This window comes from Cololabis saira, chromosome 12, assembly GCF_033807715.1.
Source record: "Cololabis saira isolate AMF1-May2022 chromosome 12, fColSai1.1, whole genome shotgun sequence".
Lineage (NCBI taxonomy): Eukaryota > Metazoa > Chordata > Actinopteri > Beloniformes > Belonidae > Cololabis > Cololabis saira.
This window is the reverse complement of record NC_084598.1, coordinates 13955921-13978456: the sequence shown is the minus strand read 5'-3', so window position 1 is coordinate 13978456 and position 22536 is coordinate 13955921. Positions and strand designations below refer to the sequence as shown.

The following is a 22536-nucleotide window of genomic DNA, read 5'->3' as shown; positions in this document are numbered from 1 at the left end:
TTGCTTCCTCGCGTCGATTATTCTTCGGCGTCTGATTGTTCGAAACACATCTGCAAACTAAGCGTAACTAACCAACAGACTGTCAATCATACCACAGAGGCCACTCCCATCTCAGAAAAGTTCACACAAACTGGTTCATTGAGTTTATTTAATTACAAACATTTGTTCACATTCTAAATAAATCAGAACAATATCCAGTAAAGAACCTCAGGGTGACCCAGCGGCTACAGTTTCAGTACAAATCACCAGGAAACGGCTGGAATCAAGTCTCTGTGGTGGACCGGTCTGAACCTCAGACGGGAAGAAACGTCTTGTAGAGAAATAAAAGAACAGATGAGGTTTCGGGGTCCCAGGAAGAGCTCAGAGGATTAAAAAGAGCTTCAAGTGAACCAAAGAAAACCAAACACGTTCACGTCAGAACAAGTGTCCAAATGCAGCTCCGTGTTTGTTCAGGAGTTTTTAACCGCTAGTTCGGTGTTAAAATAAACATTTTCTGTTTGTGATGAAACTGAGAAACAAACTCATGCTGATGAGCTTTAACAACCGTTTTGATGTTTAAAGTTACTGTTGAACCGGATCTTTATACAGCGTCTGTGACTCATTTCAGTGACATCTTTGTGTTTTTAAATGTGTTCTCATGTCGTTCTGTTTACTTGTTTACTCAGAGATTAGCAGAATATCTGGGTCAAGCACGCCTCTGTTTTTGGTGAAATATTCCCTTAAATGTCATTTTATTGGCAGGAAAACAGTTAAACTTTAAAAAGGAGCTTATTTCTTCAAAAAAAACACCACCACCATGAACAACATTCAGAATGGTTAGAATAATAAAAGTAAGATAAAAAGATCAGAAGCACATTTAGAGAAGAGACCTGAGAAAAACACACCTGCTTATAAATATGAACTGAACACATGTACGGTTACGGCTAAAGCATCACCATGGCAACAGGAGGTCTCCATGGAAGCGGGGCAACATCAGCATCTAGAAGAGAACCAGGCGGCAGAGCCGCCAACCAGAACCCTCCACCTCTAAACACGGGGGGAGGAGGGAGACTTCAAACTTTCATCTCCACCTTGAAGAACGTTCCGCTTTTTGGAAGAATGTTGACAACTCTGATCAGCTGTGATCGACGCCGGTTCAGGTGGACACCAGAACCTGAGGAGAAGATGGAGAGCAGAGCAGGAAGGGAGGGCGGGTCCTATGCCGTCATCTCGATGGCGTGCGAGGCGGCGTGCTCGGGGCTGGCGCCCGCTGGCTGCGTGTTGGTGGCGCTGCGGCTGCGGGCTCCCTCCACGGAGCCCATGCTGGAGGCCGAGTGGGTCCTGGAGCGAACCAGCCGGGTCATGCCAGCCGTGGGCACTGCAGGTGACACACATGAAGGACCGCGTGAGCGTGGAACCGGGAGGTCTTCGGGATGTGAATCGTCCACGCTCATGAACATCTACAGGACTGTCTCAGAAAATTAGAATATTGTGATAAAGTCCTTTATTTTCTGTAATGCAATTTAAAAAACAAAAATGTCATACATTCTGGATTCATTACAAATCAAATTAAATATTACAAGCCTTTTATTATTTTAATATTGCTTATTAAGGCTTACAGTTCAAGATTTCCAGAATATTCTAATTTTTTGAGATAGGATATTTGAGTTTTCTTAAACTGTAAGCCATCATCAGCAATATTAAAATAATAAAAGGCTTGCAATATTTCAGTTGATTTGTAATGAATCCAGAATGTATGACATTTTTGCATTACAGAAAATAAAGGACTTTATCACAATATTCTAATTTTCTGAGACAGTCCTGTACATTCAGTTTGGATAGAAAAAAGCTGCCGAGTCACATTTTAAACGTGACAAAAAGCAGAAACGAAGCAGATGTGAGTCAGGGTTTCCTTCTCCGCCGACCCGGGGAGACCGGGTCGGCGGAGAAGGAGAAGTCTGGCGACACGGAGAGTTTTCATCTTAAGCTGCTCCAGCTGACCTTGAGTGTGCGGGTGTGTGGGTCCAGAAATGTAGGTGACCGGTCCCTCTCCTGACGTGAGTTACTATGACGTAAACGCCAGTGAAACGCAGTACTTATTTACTCTTCTGCTTTCGTGACTAACGAACTCCGACAGCAGAAAGAAACAAGTTCATTCTCTGACAAACGTCTCAAATCTCATCAGAAATGGGAAACAAACATATTTGACAAAGTGGACGTACGAGCATGCAGGGCTGATGTTTGGGAGGACTTGTTTCCTGGTGGGTTTATAGGTTGTTCCTGGACCTGGGAAAGCTGGAACACCTTACTTCACTTACTCCTGAAGGTTTCAAGGATCTATGTACGTAGTTGAATAAACGACACGTCTCTCTAAGAAATGTTGGTTGTGATAAATAACAAAATTGCTGGAAATCCTCACGTGACCTCACACATTCAAGCTGTGGGTCCATATTCATGTGGAACATGAATTTATTCTTAGCAGAAACGAGCAGTTTAAAAGCGCTACGAGCAGCAGGTGAGTCTGTGGGGTGAACAAAGCAGCATGCTTTGCTGGTCACTCTACCGCAAACATAACACTGACAGACATGCAGACACTAGCACGAGCTAGAGGGAGAGGGAGGAGGAAGAGGAGGAAGAGGAGGAGGAGGACTGAGGCTGAGGACCTGATACCTGATCGGATGCTCAGATGACTTAGTACAACATGAGGGAACGACAGAAAACACAAGCAGAGAGAGGGAGGACAGGTTGAGAAGAGGGCGTCCAGTCTCTCTCTCACACACACACACACACACACACACACACACACACACACACACACACACACACACACACACACACACACACACACACACACACACACACACCTCAGCTTCACACTGGTACTTACAGACTAACTACAGATGCAGAGCTAGAAAACAAACACAAACAGCTTTTCACAGAAACAACATCAACTCTTTCTCAGATTCTTTGTTTCTAAAATTTGATATGAAAAAGTGACTTTTTCAAAAATATTTACTCCTGATGAGGCCGACATGAAGCACAGCGACTGAGGTGGAATCTGTTCAGACCGGTTAGCGGGTTTAGACGGGTTAATAGGTGCAGACCAACAGAATCAAGATTCTGGTTAATTTTACTGCTTAATGGTTTCTTCTTTGTTAGTTTTTTCTCAGATAAAACCGAAAAAAAGTCTTGTAAGACGATGGACAAGACCGCACCCTGACTGTCAAAATGACCTTTAACCCGTTGCAGGAGTGCTGCAGCTCCAGGACTCGGCCCGGGTTCTGTTTCTCTGGTCTGGGATGTTGGTGTTGAGGTGGGGGATCTTTAGTGGGGGATTTCTAGAGATAGACTGCCGCGTCTAGCGTGACATCGCCTGTCTAGCGTGTCTTGTTTGGGTTGTGCAGATTATGAGAATCTTTTTGAAATTAAAACAAACCACCACCAGGAATAATCCAGCAGAGCCGCATGTCAGCGGCACAAACAAACACGGAGAGACAGACCAGGGGAAGGATGCAACAGCAGAAAAACGTTCACTCACTGTAGCCCATGCCCTGGACGAAGTACTTAAAGGCCTCGGCCAGCTTTCCAGGCTGAAGACAAAACAAGAAGACTCTCTTTAGTTTCCATTTGGGACACTTTGGACAGAAACTTGATGAGTTTTACATCTCAGACACATCTAGATGCTTTAACAGTGGTTGTGTGGAAGAATAACACATATTTTCCCTGATTTTCAGCCCACAGCATGGGTGGATGTGAGAGCCTCACCTGAACCACCTGAGGAAGTCCTCCACAGTCTGCCATCTAGTGGAAACACAAAGAACAACGTCTGCTGAGACGGGCTCTTCAACGGCCACCTCAGACTTGAGAATAACCAGCTTTAAGACGGCACACTTCTATCACCCGCCCCCACAAACGAACGTCAGGACAGTTTCCTTTTTTCTAGTATTAGAATTATTTAGAAGAGAGCTTTGGGAGACTAAGGGGCTTCTGGGAAACCTAACCAAGTCCACAAAAATATGTTCATTCTCAGCAACTGAAAAATGGGGAGAAAAAAAATAGAAACAAGAAATAAAAACCTCAAAAGTTAAAACCTTTTGTAGTAAATTACAGACCACATGCTGATTTTTATGAACACTCTTTTAAAACTAATAATCTGTGTGCTTGAAAGGTAAAAACACGCTGGTTGTGGCAGGTCAGAATGACCCGACGGAGACTAAATTAAAGCCTGAAAAAGGTTAAAGACGTGAGCCGTTGCGTGTTACCTCACATACGTCACAAAAATAGACAACAGTTATAATTCCACGTGTCTGTACAATCGGAGTAAACGCTCCCAGAGTGCTCAGAGTTAACAGCAGCTCCAGCCAACACTGGCTTCAGTAGGTTCAGTATCTCTGAATCAGAGCTGCACGCCGCTCAGAAAGAACATCTGGCCGTTCATCTCTCACTCCGGTGGGACAGGCTCTTCTGAAGCCTGACCCCAGCCTCTCTGTGGGGGGGCTGGATTCCCACGGATTGTGTTTTCCTGAAGCTATTCTGTGGAGGATTTACTTCCATGCTTGCGGTTGTGGTCCTGCTGCATGATCCAGCTTCTACTGAGCCTCCGCTGGCTGACATCATTACATAAGATATTCAATTCAAAAGTCCTGGATGTGTTAGTAAACCTCGGTGACTAGTTAGCTGTAATCAGACTTGATGGTCACTTAGCTTTAGCTAAAGTAATTAGACCAAGTTTACATTCTTTTTCTGGAGCACAGACCTGGCATGCCCATACGTGGACATCACTTGTTTCGTTATTGTCATAGTTGTTAATTCCCTAACGGGCCCAAAGCAACAATAGAAAAAACTGCACCAGGTCTCGCTGTGTTTGTCTCTTATTGTGATTTGGATAAAAGCACATTTTATGGCACATTAATGCTGAAAACCAGCTAATTCCACAAGAGCATCTTTGTGTGGTTGTCCTGTTTACATCTACACCCCCAGCCGGGTCACGCTGCTCTGCACCGGTTATCTTTACACTGATCACCTGCTCAGAACCTGGGGGAACAGTTTCAGACTAACGCGGGAGGACAAGTAAGACCTGGACACTTTTCTGCCCCCTGTGAACTTCTCAGCCTGATGAGAGACGGGAGACGACAGCGACGGATACCTTGAGCAGGGTGGTCTTGGTGGGGTTCAGTCTGGAATTACACTCCACCTGCAGAGCAGCACACAGGTGGGCTTTACCACAGTGTGACATCACACACACACACTGTTGTCATGGGAACTGGGCGGGCACTCACCACAGCATCCACGGCAGGAGACGTGTCTCCAACCACCAGCAGAGCAGGACACCTGAGAAAAACACGCACACAATCAGACCGAGTGTGTGTCACATGACCACCGGACACATTCAGGGTAACAGAAATAATACCTGAGAGTGTTGACTGTGTTTTCATTCAGGCCAGGGACCGGCCGCTCCATCTGCAACTCAACACGACTAACGCACACACACACACACACGCACACGCACACACACACAAACACACGCATAAATACTGGATGTCTGGCTCCTGGGCAGCTCTAGTTCAATCCTGACGTCCCACCTGTCGTAGCTGGTGTAGAACAGGGCCAGGTTGTCCTGCGGTATGTCCTGAGAGACGTGCAGCCTGTACGTCTGGACGATCTCCTTGTTCTCGGATAACTCGTCCTGCTCATACAGACGGGAAACATTCCAGTGGACATGGGGACAAAAGCTGTGCCAGTGAAACTGTGGCTGCTATGAAGTGAAGCTGTCCTTACGGTGCTGAAGTGGTGTCCCATGATGACGTCCCCCAGGTTGCTCGTCCAGCCGCTGAGCTGCGTGAAACATTATCTCTCAACTTTCATCATCGACTCGTTTACTGACAGATTTTCATCTTTCAGTGTTCAAAAGTTGATATTACAGAGGAAGTGGGGTGTTTGTTGTTACCTTGGAGGTGGCCCAGTCCACCCAGCCCTTGGCACAGGGGTCGATGTTGATCAGAATCAAACCCTCCACTAAACTGGGCTCGTTTAGCTGAAAGAGAACCAGCCCCCATCAAGTTACAGTCCCAGACCAGCAGGAGGAAGCAGAGAGGCAGAAACCAGGAAAAACGAGGCGACGTGTGTTTACTTACAGCCAGCTTAGTGAGGATGTAGGCTCCAGCCCCGACGCCGATACCGATCACATTCTTCACCCTAACCACAAACACACCAGGGGAGGATGCTGGGTCACCAGGCAACCAAAACACGCATGGCTGACTTCACCGGGAAGACGACGCACTTACTGAAGCTGCGTGAGGACGGATGGAAGCATCTCAGCCAGGTCATCCATGGTGGGATACTGGTACCTGCATACACAGCCGGGTCACTCCGGGTGACTGTGGTGACACCCCAACAATCTCTACCTCTTCACTAACTCTAAATCTGAACCAAAGTCGAGCCTCATCTTTGAATAAAGTTGAGTTTAACCCTGTTTATTACTCTTAACTTTCATAGATGAACGTTGTTTCTCCTGCTCTCCAGCATGTGTGCACGACTGAGCCCAGTGTTTCACTTCAAAAATACAAGATGTGTCTGCAGGAAAATGGGAGCTGGAGCCTTACGAGGTGTGTGTGTGTGTGTGTGTGTGTGTGTGTGTGTGTGTGTGTGTGTGTGTGTGTGTGTGTGTGTTACCCGGTGGGGAATACGGGAGCGTTCTCCTGCTGTCCTGGAGCATCAACATGCAGAACTGAGAAGTGCTGCGTCACTTCTTGCATGTCCTCGTAGTTAAACAGACTGTTGAAACAAGATTTATCTACACACCCACCGTACACACACACACCGTACACACACACACCGTACACACAAACCCCAACAATGAAATGATGCGTCAGGTTTTGGTTCTTTATGCGTGTTTCTTCATGTTGACACCATGTGTGTTTTTGTTTACTTACGGTTGAGTCCGATGTCGTGGTAGGTGAGGATTGTGGGTCGGTTGCCCTTAGCAACCCCCCTCATAGTGACATGCAGCACACCGTGGGCTGTCTCCACATCATGCTCCTGAAGACCAGAGTAAACATTAGATCAACATCACTTCACTTCCCTCAGACAACCTCTGCCCTTACAGAGATCAATAATGAGGGGGGGGTTGCTGGACGTAGCGGAGAGCTTTACTGACTTTTCATGACAAGAAGAATATGTTGAGGAGGCATGTTGTTTCAGTCTAGAACTGAATTATTGTGCCTTCAAATGTCCAGTTTGAGCTCTGTGCACTCGCGTAATTCCTCCTAATCGTCTCCACTTATGTGTGGATTGTTATGACGCCCCAACAGGATGTGGCTGAATTGAAAAACAACTTGAAGTGGATTTGAAATAGCCTTTAATAGACTTTTGTTATCTTGATTAAAGATGTCACAAGAGTAACTTTTCCTGGTTAAATAAAAGGTACCAGAACATAACCCCAAAAACCACACAATGACTTTTGGGATGTGATTCAACAGGATGAATACACAAGGATGTGAGTGTGATGGTAAAGCAGCAGAAGTCTTGTGGTGACTGGGTGTCGTGGTGGATGAAAGCAGTGAGGCAGGGAGATGGATGGCGTCATGTATTTATAAGCTGAAGTGTCGTCATGTAATCTTGTTAATGAAGCAGCCACGGAAACATCCAACTGATCCCATTAATGGACTTCCAGCTCGGCCGCTCACATACATACACATCCTCACGGAACAGACACACAGACGAAAGTTCAGTTTCAAGCTTTTGTATCAAGGATTTCTGCATGTAAATGTTTGTCTTAGATCTCTTTTTTCTTGTATTTATAAATACGTCCCCCTTCCAGGTGTTTTTCCCCATATTGTGCAGATGAGTTTCCCTCCAACAGTTTCAGTTCAAACATTTCTGACACAAATAAACCAGCAACCTGTTTCCAGTAAAAAAAACAGATGTTTTTCATGTTACAAACAGGTGGAAAGTGTTTTCTGGAGTTTTAAGGGAGCAGCCCAGCAGAAGGGAGAGCAAATAAACTCATAACGAGATGAAAAACACATTTAGATAAGCCAGAGCGACACTAAAAGCTGAAGCTGCTGCCGACTACAGCCCAGCAAAACAAAGCGGAGGGAAAAACTGGGCTTTAAAAATACACAGCAGTTGGAGTCCTGCGAGCTGACGGACGCCTCTGCAACCTGGAGCTGTGGTCAGATCCACTCACATCATCTGTGCCTCTGAGGGGGATTAAAGACAAGTGTTTCCCTTTACCAACACAACGGGCGGCTGCAGGAGGATGGGAGCAGCTGCTGGAGGTTGACGGCTCGTGTTACAAGAAGATGCATCTGGCTATAACAGAGGATTCCTCCAAGAATAAATATCAGGCTCGGTGCAGTTTGAGGCTCAGCTTGTGCAACTGCAGTGAGGGATTGAAAACGGAGCACGTAACACCACCCGGATGACGCTTCAACCGTCCCAAACACAACAAAGTTTCAGTCTTTCAATCACCACAATGAGCATGAACATGATCCACAGCAACTGCAGCCACAAGAAGTCCTGAAAACAAGGACTGTTGGAGCTGAATCATGATGGCACCAAGCCCTGATCCCAACATCATGGTGTCAGTGTGGGATTTAATAAGACAAACTAAATCCAGAGGAACAGTGAAAGCTGCAAGTATCCGTATGAAGGAGGAGAACTGGTTTAAAGGGTCTGCATGCAAGAATAATAAGAGGAAAGATATCTGTTCTGTCAGTGTTTAATCTCTTTATAAATGAAGAGTCGCGCTTTTATCATCTTGGAAAGAACCATCTACATCCATCTGTGCATCAAGTCGGTTGAGGTCACGTTTGAGAAATGGAGGATCGTTTATGACGTAATACACTTCAGCACAGATGAAAAAAGGAAAAAACCCTGGAAATCACAGGAAAAAAAAAAGACGATTAAGGTCCTAGCTGACTGTTTACCACTAACCAGATCATTAACCTCCTAGTGGCATCTATGACACTCTTTATGACAGCCCACTCCCTACTTGGGGACTAGCTGTGGGGACCCCCATCACATACTTCTGTCATGGACTCTGCACCTGGTAAACAGAGGAAGTCTGGAGGATGAAACACAGAAACGGGGCTTCACCTGGAAGCAGGTAAATCAGCTCAACAGGCTACATCTCGACTCACTAAAAGATTCCTCTACACTAGCAGCTGGTGAAGCGTGAATCAGGAGGATTAACGGACATCTAAGTGACTAACTCACCACCCCAACTCCCAACGAACAGGAGATCTGATGCAAATCCAGGGAGTCGATCATCCTGATGGGATGACGAAGGTGGAGTTTAAGATGGGAGGTGCACGAAGACGAGTTTAAGAGAGAATCGAATCACAACGTTTCACACGCAGCAGAACTTCACGCAGACATGAGGAGTGTTGTCCTTCAGCTGTCTGACCAGCTAAGGAAGATGGCGAGCGGAGGTGGACTGATTGGATAAAGAGGAATAATCTCTGTGGTCATTGGCCGACAGGTGGACGGTCTTAATGTCTTAACAGCCAACCACTTGAGTTCTGCCTCTCAAGCTTCACTTTCTCATGACCCGGTTTTGTTCTCCTCTTTCTCACCCACCATTTTTTTCATCCCTCTCTTCTCAGCTTGTCCTGTTTTAAAAAGAAATTAAACCCCACCGCAAGGAAAGAATGATTTGTACAATATGAAAGCAAACTAAATGCCTGTGCTGATGGAGTGGTCGTTTCTGCAGGGTTCAGACACGTCCTCCCCGGTCAAATTCAAGCACTTTTAAAGCATTTTTATTAACTTTTACTAACACTCAACCTCTGATCGATTCCATCTATATATATACACAGGACTGTCTCAGAAAATTAGAATATTGTGATAAAGTTCTTTATTTTCTGTAATGCAATTTAAAAAACTAAAATGTCATACATTCTGGATTCATTATAAATCAACTGAAATATTGCAAGCCTTTTATTATTTTAATATTGCTGATTATGGATTACAGTTTAAGATTCCCAGAATATTCTAATTTTTTGAGGTAGGATATTTGAGTTTTCTTAAGCTGTAAGCCATGATCAGCAATATTAAAATAATAAAAGGCTTGCAATATTTCAGTTGATTTGTAATGAATCCAGAATGTATGACATTTTAGTTTTTTTTAATTGCATTACAGAAAATCACAATATTCTAATTTTCTGAGACAGCCCTGTATATATTCCATCTATATAATCATGTATTCAAAATTATTTGTTATTTTATTTAAATCATACCAAAAAGATGGTATTGGTGTTCCGAAGAGCCAAAGTGATGACAAACTGAAGGAAGATGTCTCTGATTTTGCAGCCGAAAGTTAATTCTATCAAGCTAAGAGAAAATGAATGTTTTATGAGGAGACTGATTCAATGGGCACTCTGCAGATGGAGACACACCTCCTGTCGGGACAACTACTTTTACACAGCACCTGTAACCATTTTTCAAACCTGAGCGGGTTTTCCGATCAACTAAGACATGAAGCTGCAGATTACAAACACACACACACACACACGCGGAAAATAATGATCTAACTTGTACTTGGGCCTGATGCACTGGGCCAGGTCAGCCAGGTTTCCATCTGCACTAAATTAACTAAAGTTATGGTCACTGTCACATGACACTGCTTACTTTAATTGCGTATAATCCACAAATAAGCATGTCATTACTGCCAAGAAGGACTGGCGTTGCTCCATGACATCACACACAGTTCCCCTGCATGAGCCGGTCTGAAGCGAGCAGAAACAAACGTCAGTGTCCGACTGTAATTTATCTTCCAGAAGACTGACAGACGGTCACCGAGAGGCTGCACGTCCATTCTGTGAACTCAGCACCGCTGCATGTGGATGTGGTCCTCTTCATGGGTCACAGGACCTTGAGTCCGGGTCATTGAAACAGCAGCCTCGTTGGGGTCCCATATCCAACTTTGAGTTTGGTGAGAAGGTAAATGTGAAAACACCCCGCCAGACGACACAGAGCATGCAGGGTCCAGGTCAAGCTATAGTCATGCTAAGCTCTCCGTTTTATTTTTCCACTGAACAAACTATTCAGTCCGGTCGATATTTGTTGTGAAACAAAAGGTTACGATTTCAAAGACACATCAGTAAAATTCAAGCATTTCAGGGACTTCAAGCATCTCCATGAGCTTTGTTATTAAAACAAATCTGTGTGATGATGAACATCAGATGGATACCTGCGTGAAACTCCCTGACGAGTAACAGCAGGATTTACCACATCCTCTGAATGTAGCGCAGGAGCAGGAGGTCCGAGCTTCATCGGGAACCATCATGGAAACAATCAGCCGGACTGACCTACTCTACTGATGATCAATATTATATGGCCACATTCAGCCTCCCGGTCTCTCTTTGACTGACAGATCACTGACTAACTGTTTACTGCAAAAGGCTCTTTGTGTTGTGTTTTGTGTTGTTGCTCAATTTACCAGACAATCAAAGTCCTGGAGGTTTCTCCCGTTCTGAAACAACACAAAGAAGGTGGTCAGCTTTAAACTCTTCTACTACTGAAGAACCATTTTTAATCAAGATAAAATTTAAGATGGCTGTACGTATATCGTTTTGATGTTTTATCTTTAATTCAGGAAAAACAGAAAAATGTCCGCCCCCTAGAACAGTGACCTTTAAAGGTGTCAGACTTATTAAAACATATTTCCTTCCAGGGTTCCAATTATTTCAACCTAAGAGTTTCCTAATTGTTCTCACCAACAGGTAAAAGACGGGAGAGACCAGGGCAAAGCCACACCACCTACCTGTCCTGTGAGCAGCGGCTTGATCTCAGTCAGCTGGACATCATGAAGTTCCTCCATAACTGGGATCTTTTTTCTTTTTAATCCACCAACCTGGCGAAGACACAGCAGAAGACAGATAAAGGCACAAATAGAGCTAAAGAGTTCACGCAGTCAACAATAGAAATTAACTGGGACTAAAATCCATCCATCAATTAACTCTACTTTCTTATTCAGGAATTTCAGGGGCACAGCGATCTGCTGGCACCTGTCCCAGGTTTTTTGGGCGAAGTGCAGGGTTTACACCCTGGACCGGATGAAGTTTAGGGAATTCCAACTTTTCCTGTTTCACATAAGGGGGATTTAGACCCGCCGGAGAGAATATTGCTAAAATCTAAGGTATCATAAGGTTATACTCGAGGTTGAGGGATGTGTGATGTAAAAACACCGGCCTAATGACATGTCATTCTCCCTCTCACGGTCATCTCTTTACATCAGTGTTGACATTTATAGCGATCTTATGTTATCAACCAGATCAAGACCGAACTCTGAATATGACATCGCCAAGAAAATTACATGTTTGATCACTTTAATCCCAATGAAGTTATATTCTGAGAATGTTGTGCAGCAATGTATTGATCTAAAGCACATGCCCTACATCGAAGCTCGGTCGAGGTACAGCTGGATGGCTGCTGAAAAAAAAGATCGACTTTTGAAGTGGGGCACAAACCCGAGGGATGTGGATGTAAATAGAGTCTTGGATCACAGATGTATAGAGCTATATAACTGGATTAATGGGAACTATATAATATGAACACAGTATCACATCTCCATCTCATGTTAACTCAATAATTGTAGTAATGTATAATGTAGAAGAAGGTCAGAAGTCAGAAAATTGCTTCTCTCATCATTGTGAAATACACATTTAGCTGATTTTGTTTTTAGGGGTGTGCCTTGGAAAGACTCACTTTGTTGTACATTGTGAAATAAAATGTTGAAGAACTGCAGAGCTAAACCAACTAATTGCTGAGTTTGTAGATGAGGCCGCATATCTCTGTCTTATCCGTTACCACAGTAACAACAAACAACGTGTCTTCTACCTCATCTCGCCTCAACTGCACCTCATTGTCATGGTATCTACAACACAGATGAGGTAACACTCAATGACAATAACAAGCAGCCCAAGACAGACCTGTGCCGGATAAAGGTGGTCCATGCTGGAGAAAGATATAAGGCTTCCTTGAATCCCAGAGAAGCCAAGCGTGGCCTGGTTGCTCCCAGGGTTTTAGGAACGTTAACGTCATCAAGTTGATATCAATCACACCTATCCGTAAATGTTACGGAGATAATCTGTAACAGCAGCAGGAGGGCCTTGAACAAAGCAGCAAGTGTGTTTTCTTGTTTCTTCCAGACTTTTGCACCAGTCAGTGAATGAAACTATGCAATATGCTCGAGTAATGATAAAGTTTTCCAGTTTTGCTGACCATGAACAGTAGCTCAGAGCAGAAGCCAATCACTTACTCACACAGATGAAGCCGAGTTCAGACCTGCCATTAAGAGGCATTCTAAGAAATTTAGTCACAACCGGCCAGCACTTGGTCAGTGTGCTTACACCTGGTATTAAAACCTGTGCCCAATTCCATCTTGAGTTATTGAATCCATGTTTAAATGTTCTTTCTTATAACTGCAATCAATTACTTACATTAATCTAATCAACAGTTAAAAATAGTGTAAGCTATTTTTCCTACACTTCCTCGAGAGCCTTTCTTCACCAGAAAAATCTTCCCCAACAGGCTTCCCGGTGACTTTATCGTTATAATGAGTTTGTATTCTTCAGTATTCACAGCTGATGCATTTACCATCCCACTCCTCCCCAAGAATTACATGAATAAAAATAAACATTGTCAAGGCTGTGGGTGATGATGATAAATGAAAAAAAAAAAGAAAATGTTAAATTGGGGCATCTTTTCTTTTTTTAACTTTACTCAACAAAAAGGTATGACAGATAGCTGTATTTCAGTCATTTGTGAGTATAAATCAATGGTAATTATGTTAATTAATCACTCCGAGGACTCTTTTTGACTACAAAGCTTGTCTGAAGAATGTGGTCTCCCAGACAGCTCTGAATCTGTCTTGGGTTGAGACCTTCCATTAGTGCTGGCCACTTGACTGGATTTCCTAAAAAGGAGTCATTGTCTCATAATACCCTGCTCATATTCATTGACCTTTTACAAAGACTGTAAAAGAAATACACCATGTAACTGACTGTTTACAAAATTATGAATGGAACAGCGCCTCATTCCTACCAACACATAGCAAACATGTAATTGTGAGGGTGTCATTATTCAACCTTGCCCTACATACACTGCATGTCTGGATTAGCCTCTGTAGTCATTTAATTTCCTTAAATGTATTAAATGTTTTATATGCAAATTTATGGAAAGCATTTGAGCTCCATCTTTTGAATGACAGGCACCATATAAACATCTATTGTTGAGGTTGTTCCTAAGGATGAGCAGAAAGGGAGATTAACTTTTTTATTTAGAAATATTTTTAAAATCTGTTACAACGGCCAAAAATGAGTACATGTGTGTTGTGTGTGTGGGTGTCTGTCTGTGTGTGTGTGTGTGTGTGTGTGTGTGTGTGTGTGTGTGTGTGTGTGTGTGTGTGTAGACAGATTGGGTCACAGTCAGTGTGGTTCCCTGCACATCTAAATCAAATTATTGGCAACAATCTAGCTCAGGATTAAAGTGGAGGTTCAGAGAAATCCGAGTATACATGCATGAGAAGACAATCGTTTATTGAGTGAGGTACGTCCGACTCCGTAATGATAGGTGGCACCACATGCACTTCTGCGTTGGCGTTCTGTCTGTTAGTTCTTTGTTGTCGTCTTCTTCTTCTCCTACTCTGTTTATATTCTAGCTCTTTCAGTGCCGTCACTTCCAGAAGGCGGGGTCCCGGGGCATTCAGTATCTCGGCTAAACGTGAGTTGCGTATACATGCTGGAATAACTCAGATTAGGACGCATTATCTGGCACTAACTCGATCTCAAGAGCTTCAGTTCGGTTTGACTACAGTACGGCTAAGGTGTATACATGGCTTTTAAAAATTAATTATCGGTCGGATTAAGGCAACAATTCGACTTTCTGTTAGTGCATGGAAACGTGAGTGTTGCAGCAGCGTGGTCTGAATAGATTCTGAGCTTCCTGTGGGTCGTGATCTACCAACACTGACCAAACCAATGTTGTGTGAAGCCCATAAAACCGAAATACAGCCTGGTTTATTCAGGGTTGCAACTTTGGAAGCCCAAAGACACTTCTGACAAGTTCAGTCATTCAAACTAGTTTGTAAGTGTTACTCAGACGAAGCAGTGGCAGATTGTAGACCAGCATCAGACCACTACATGACGCAATTAAGGACCAAAACTATTATTACGTGAACACTGCCAAAGGAAGAGGATCTGCAGGCAGTAGCGCAGCAGAAAGGCTGATGCTCTGAATACATACAACTATAACACAGTTGCTACGCTGCCCATGCAAAAGGCGACCACAGGGACTGGAGGGCTCCCAAAAAGACGATTTGCCTCACTGGGGTTCTTCTCTGCAGCCACAACAACAGGTGGCCGATGGTGAACAGGTGATGATCACATTCAGTTTCACACACTGGCTCAATAAATCACAGGCCTCAGTGTCACTGCATTCTTCTTGGTTTGATTTGCTTTCTTTCTTTCTTTATTTGAAGGGGACAGTGCACAATTTTACAATTGCACCAGAGTTAGCTAGCAGCTGATTTGCATCTGCAGTCCATGAACTCACAAAATAAACCACAAATCAACACAACTGTGAAAACATAATGAATACAAAAGAAAAATGTTGACCAGTCGTAAACATAAAATTAAAAAATCATGACAATAAAACAGCAAACCAGTTTTAAAAAGAAAAAAATGCTGTTTAAGATTTACACGTAACAGCACACATTAAGATATAGATTTCTCTCACGTGAATTAGAAAAAAAATGAATGTCTACATTATGTTTAAAATATGAAGGGTATTCTTACGTTTGTGGCAATTAAAAAAGGAATCTTTCTTAGCTTTTCCCGACGTTAACATGCTTTATTTCTTTTTATCTTTCTTCAAATTGTACTTTTTAGCGTTACACTGGTGTGGTGAACCAGTGATTGTACCAATCAAAGATCTGCACTCATAAAGATTATTTTTAAACCTTGTGTTGGGTTCTACAACATCTTTCTTAATCACACAACCATCTTACTTAAACCTGTGTCTGGCTGAAAACTGAGCTGCTTTTTGTTATTTTTGACCGCTTGATTCAACCTGTTGCATCACATGTGAAGATAGGAAAACTCCTACTTCAGAGCAGGAGCTAAAAAAGACCCCCTACACACACTTGTACTGAAATTGCCAACAATCCCTGTGGTGGATAAAAAGGAGAACGCTCCTGGCAAATCCACTATGCTGTATCTACGTGTTTATTTCTGCACATCAGCAGTAGAGGGCAGCTACAGGTTACTATGTATGTTTGTCTTTTTTGTATAAATAAATTATATACCGTAATCACCTTTAAATATTGATATCCATAAATGCAGCAATGCTTCACAAAGCCAAAATGTAACAAAAAGAGATTATGGGACTTTTGACCCCTTTCCAGTCTGGTGCATGTTAACATAAACAAAGTAAAGCAACGCACTAAACTTTCACCCGTTTACTTTATTTATATGATACATACAATTTTTTTATAGGTTAGCACTAGGGGTGTAACGATAAGTCGATGTTGTCGCCAAAAATCAACAATAAAAATAGTTGCTAACGAATGTAATTGTTAACTATTGTCTGCAAAAAGAAAAATTCAACAGAGTGAGGCATAATCCTCCTCCCTATCTCTACCCACAATTGCATAATGCGCAATGACGTCCAGCTGATGTCACCACGTGTTCTTCAACAGAGTGAGGCATCACCCCTTCTCTGCTGAGTTGCACAAGAGTACAGCGCCAGGTAAGCATTACGGCGGCTGCTGATGCAACACCACAGCGGCTGGCAGCAAAGTTCATTAAAAGATGTATTTTTGAATTAGGGTGTCCATCTTTCATGTCTTTAATTTATAATTAGCACATCATTTAAACATCCATCCATCCATCCATTTTCTATACCCGCTTTATCCTTTGCAGGGTCACGGGGGTCTAATGGAGTCTATCCCAGCTCATTACAGGAGAGAGGCAGGAGTTCACCCTGCACAGGTCGCCAGTCCATTGCAGGGCACAAATACAGACAAACAACCAGACATACTCGCACTCACGGGCAATTTAGAATCACCAGTTTACCTACTATGCATGTTTGTGGACTGTGGGAGGAAGCCGGAGTAACCGGAGGGAACCCACGCAACCAAGGGGAGAACATGCAAACTCCACACAGAAAGACCCTGCCGGGCCTGGGAGTCGCACCGGGAACCTTCTCGCTGTGAGGCAACAGTGCTAACCACTAAGCCACCGTGTTGCCATCAACAACAACCTTATGCATATAACATTGGAGTTGATGGAGATCGACTTGCTTTTGGAGCCCGCCTCTAGCGGTCAGTAGAGGAACTGCAACGAATCTTAGTTCAGCATGAGCCTCAATCCAGAGGTTAGATGGCGCCAACGTTGATTGACAGAATGTGGGTGTGTGTTACAATCGCTTCCCTGAACCTGTTCAGAAAACCTAAAGGGGGTTGTTGTCTACGGTTTTACCCCAGACCTCCACCAATGGAAACAGACATTTCAATATCTTTCAGTGTTCTACAGAAAGTCTAGGACCCCGTCCACACGTAGCCGGTTATTTTTAAAAACGAATATTTCCCCCCTCCGTTTATAAAAAAATTTGCATCCACACATAACCGAAGATCTGCGTTTTCGACCACATTCATAAGCATTCTAACCTGTAGATCATCTGCGGCTCCCGGGAAGCTGCACCTCCGCGGGCACCGCGGCTCCGCGGGCACCGTAGGGTGCGCGTCGCCGCGTACCCTACGGTTGTAGGCTCTGTGTCGGTGTAACGCAGTAAGCGGTGGTCAAGACCAGAGACCATTTATTTAATAGCTTGGAGAACAGATGCTGGATCATCTGTAGTAAACAAAAGTCGCACGTCAGAGCAGATTTGTTGTTGTTTTGGCGCATAATGTGACGTTCGAAAACGCAAAACTCCGGTTGTCTCCGTCTACACGCATCTACATAAACAGAGTTTTCAAAAATCTTCACTTTGCCCGGAGTTTTTTTAAACCTTCGTTTATTTGCGTTTTCGTGTGGATGACAGGTCAAAACGTAGGAAAATATCTCCGGTTTAGCAGATATCCGCAGATATCCGGCTACGTGTGGACGGGGTCTAAAACTGTTAATGAAGCCAAGTCCTTCACGTGGAGGACACTCTCAGGATGGTGTCACATGATAACTGCCGCTTTTCAATTATGTAATGTTTTAATTTATATCATTAAGAGTTGGTGACATGACCAAATCTGTTTCAGATCGAGTTTCCATCCAGAATCGGATCTGCTGGACCTCCTGGGGCAGATCAGGGTTCCTACACATTTCTCAAGGTCAAATTCAAGCACTTTTCAAGCACTTTCAAGGGTCATTTTCAAAATCTTCAAGCACAGGAATATCCATCCATCCATCCATTCATTATCTATACCCTCTTTATCCTTTGCAGGGTCACGGGGGTCTGCTGGAGCCTATCCCAGCTATTTTCACACCTACGGGCAATTTAGAATCACCAATTAACCTAGTATGCATGTTTTTGGACTGTGGGAGGAAACCGGAGTAACCGGAAGAAACCCACGCAAGCACGGGGAGAACATGCACAGGAATATATATACACTCAATTATTTTTTCCACTTTTTTATCACAATTATGTACATTGTATCGTGCTGTAAACATCTAGTTATGTTTATGTATATTTGATTTCTCCTTGTAATAACTAAACTATACAGTCTCATCCCAATTTTGTGAAAGACACAGAGTTATAATTTCAAGCACTTTCAAGCACTTAAACTAAAATTCAAGCACTTTTCAGGCCTTGAAAACACAACATTGAAATTCAAGCACTTTCAAGGATTTCAAGCCCCCGTAGGAACCCTGAAAGCTGTTTCAGGTCGAGTTTCCACCCAGAACCGGAGCTGCTGGACCTCCTGGGTCAGATGTCACACACGGGGCCGGGTATCCAGGAGAGCAGTGCTGTCAGGCCGAAATCTGACCCGACCGTTCACAACGGAAACCATGGCAACGGACCGTTGCTATGGAGACGTATCAAGGCTGATTTATGGTTCCGCGTTACACCGACGCAGAGCCTACGCCGATTTTAACGCGGAACCATAAATCAGGCTTTACACTGTTCTCTCTCACGCCAACACACACACGCACACACACACACACACACACACACACACACACACACACACACACACACACACACACACACACACACACACACACACACACACACACACACACACACACACACACACACACGAGCGGAGCATCGGACCGGTCCAACTACGACACATGAGCGAGCCTCCGCCTGTTGACCGTTAGCTGGATAATTAGCTGGATAATTATCTGGATAATTATCTGTCCACACGTCCCAGTTCAGACCTGAGATCAGAGCCGCCCTGGGGCTCCGGTACTCACCGTCAGCCGAGAGTCCCGGAGGAGCTTTAATGTCCGTGTTTTTCAGGCGGTTCAGGCGGATCTGGTCGCTCTGACGCTGATTCCTCTCTCTACCTCTCTCTCCCTCTCTCTCCCTCTCTCTCGCACGCGGACGGTCCGGGGCGGAGCTACGTCGACGTAAACAACGTCTGACGTAAGGACGTACGAAACAAAGCTTCACTACTACACTCTTGTGATAGAGTAGACGTTAAAGCAGCACAATGTAACTTTTCCACCTTAATATAATATTTCCAGAGTCATTGTGATGGTACATCAACTTCCAACAGGTTTAATGACACCTCTGTCATGGTCTGAGGGGTCTGTATCGCCTTCACTGGCACTATGTAACTTTGAGGTGGATGGTAGGAACCCTTCCACACTACTGGTAAAGCACTACCGCTTTTGTCCAAAGGAGCCGCAACACTCAACAAAAGCTGAAAGTTACATTGTGCTGCTTTAATTGTTCTTTTTGCCAAAAGCATCCTGAGACATATTCCCACTTATTTTGGTCATGTGAATTCACTTATAAATTTTGGAGGGACTTCCACAAGTACATTGTTGATTCTGTCTTTTCTGATTTTCATCTTTATTTTAAGAATGTTATTTTTGGTTTTCATAATTTTAATCACAAAGATAGGGGCGCTTTCTTTTTTATTGATCTGTTTTTATTTTTAGCTAAATTTCACATACACAAGTCCAAATTCATCCACAGAAAACCTGAACTCCTTGTACTAAAAAAAGAACTTGATCAATATATAAGAACAATTTACTCATCAAAAAAACACAAAGGCACAAGAGACCATTGGCATCTGTAAATCGCTCAATTTGACTACATGAAACCTACTCTCGCACATTATGTTGTTTTTATTTTTATTTATCCTTTTAATTTACATTCAACTGTCTTGTCCTTTATATATTCTTTTGTTTATTTCTTTTCAATATGGTGGTTGAATCTCTGTATTTGTATGTTACCCTTGTTCTTAATTTTTCATTGTATTTAAAGATTTAAATAAAGAATTAAAAAAATTAAAAAACTACACTCTTGTGATTTGAGTCAAATCACAAACTCAAAATCACAAACTCAAATCACATGTAGATAACATGTATGGAGTAGTGATAGACAAGAGACAAGATCATTTGCAGACTAACACAATCCTCATAATGGCCAAATTCTACATTAACAAATATAAGTGCCTACATTTGTTTATTTACTACATTTGTTTATTTACTTTACTGTTTTTCCCTGTTGGACAATGTTCAAACTTGGCCAATAAAGATGATTCTGATCGAAATTCATGAAAACCCCACCCATCTTTAATGCCTTTTACAACGAATTTAAGTTGTACTGTAAAGTATATGAACTTCAAATCTGCGAACAAACTGCTGAATTATTCAGTGTTATAAATTAATATATTCTGATTGAAATGTTGTATAACCCTACCAGAAGGGAATTATAACTGAAATGTCTTTTATCCTTGTTTTCTTTTAAGCTACATTTATTTATTTGATTTGTCATAATTTTGTCATAACATTTATGATGTTTAGAAAATGTATTTATTTAATTTATTTTAAGTTTTTTCGTTCCTTATTTTCTATTTCCTATTTCATTAATGTGTCCACTCAGTACAGGCCTTTTCTAATGTGCTTGCTCCATGGCAGCTTCGATGTGCCTTGTTTGTTTGTAAATTCAATAATTAATTTAACTTTGGCGTTCATTAAAATTACATTCACACAAAAAACAAAAACAAAAAAAAACTACTACACTCTCTTGTGCATACATATCAGTTTTTGGATTTAAAAATACGGGAAATGTTCCGCCACCCGCTGTCCTACCAGCCCAACCGAGGACCAGTATCTTAAGACAGATTTAAGAGAAATCTAAAATAACTACCTGTCAACCACTTATAAACTACAATTATGTGCTCATAGCCTGATAGGTCGACCTTTGTTGACACTGAAATGCTGTGGACATTCCTATGTATTCCTATAATAGAGCCTCAATGAAAACACAAAGGGGAGTTAAAGCACACATTTATTTTAAATATTTTCAGTTTATATACACATTGGTTGTCTTCAAGTGAAACATTTACATTTTCTTTTAATTTGTCATTTTCACTCATGTGACTCTCTGGTGCTGCTGACATCAGTCCTTCCCCTGTGAAAGACACTAAAATCTTAGTTACACATCTTTCAGAACGGGTAACTGAGCCCCATCCTGCTCCTCTTTAGGAAAGTAAATTCGGTTTTCCATTTTTAGAGATATTTACACGTGGCAGTTCTCGCGAAGTTAGTGGCAATTCAGTTTGCAGTTTAAAAATTATTATATTATAAAATGGGAAATTTACAGGAAAATACTAATACGGGAGGACGGTGGGAAAGAGGGCTCAAATACAGCAGTTTCCCGGCCAAAACGGGAGACTTGACAGGTATGCTCCTGTGTTGTTTGCTGGTGAGGCTTTTACATGATCTACGGATGCCCCTCCTTAAATCCGAACTTTTCTGAGGTCAAAACATATAAAATCACGTGATCACAGACCTTTTTCAGCCATCCATTATATCTACCCAGTTGTCTCTGCTAAGTGTATCATTTGTGTTTAAAGTAAGGGGGTAATGTTGTCAACCACACTCACTTTAACATGTTGGACACATTCGGACAGATTCAGACCACCGCAACACTAAATTAGCAGGTTCCACCTGTTTCATTCTGTTCCATTTGTATTCACACTAAACCATACAGAATGGGCGGTTAATGCAATATCCATGCTTACTTATAACTTTCATGTATGAAAGTCTCATAAACATGTCGTACTGACCAGCATCACTTTTTATACACTGTCACACTCAAACGTGTTCCTTGGACACCTTAAACTAGGAACAACAATCCTATTGTTACACCACCCTCTGTCAGCATGTTGATTGTTGCTAATACGTCTTTCTGTCGGGACCAGCTGATGTTATGGTAAACCAGATCAACGTTTTAGAGAGAGAGAGAGAGGATGAGAAACTGGACGCTGTGACGATGAACCGCTGTCTAACGGCACCCAGAAACAACCATCAGCACATCGAGGTTCTGAATTAATGAGCTATAAGTCCTAATTTTGATCCTATATGGCTTTAATAATGC

General features: G+C 42.8%; 1 protein-coding gene across 2 annotated transcripts; it reads right to left on the bottom strand.

Annotated features, from left to right (window-relative positions):
* Positions 1 to 136: 136 nt before the first annotated feature.
* On the bottom strand, positions 137 to 19516 carry LOC133456918 (protein NDRG3-like). Of its 2 annotated transcripts, XM_061735629.1 has the most exons (16): positions 19395 to 19516; positions 11747 to 11836; positions 11423 to 11455; positions 6912 to 7017; positions 6652 to 6772; positions 6264 to 6326; positions 6114 to 6174; positions 5927 to 6013; positions 5758 to 5814; positions 5562 to 5665; positions 5390 to 5455; positions 5259 to 5310; positions 5126 to 5173; positions 3745 to 3780; positions 3518 to 3569; positions 137 to 1357 (listed from the first exon to the last, which is right to left on the bottom strand). In XM_061735629.1, the coding sequence occupies exons 2-16, from the start codon at positions 11801 to 11803 to the stop codon at positions 1197 to 1199; spliced, it is 1104 nt and encodes a 367-aa protein (XP_061591613.1). In that variant the 5' UTR covers positions 11804 to 11836; positions 19395 to 19516; the 3' UTR covers positions 137 to 1196. The 2 variants fall into 2 exon arrangements, with proteins under 2 accessions (XP_061591613.1, XP_061591614.1); XM_061735630.1 differs by lacking the exons at positions 11423 to 11455; positions 11747 to 11836; positions 19395 to 19516 and adding an exon at positions 9199 to 9401.
* Positions 19517 to 22536: the final 3020 nt, after the last annotated feature.

What these genes read in the sequence shown, in the direction of transcription:
- LOC133456918 (XM_061735629.1), bottom strand. Translation starts at nt 11,803, where the DNA reads ATGGAGGAACTTCATGATGTCCAGCTGACTGAGATCAAGCCGCTGCTC. An exon ending in TTCTACACCAGCTACGACAG is followed by an intron (nt 5,456 to 5,561) that starts GTGGGACGTCAG and finishes TGTGTGCGTTAG; the next exon opens with TCGTGTTGAGTTGCAGATGG. An exon ending in CCAAGACCACCCTGCTCAAG is followed by an intron (nt 3,781 to 5,125) that starts GTATCCGTCGCT and finishes TGTTTCCACTAG; the next exon opens with ATGGCAGACTGTGGAGGACT.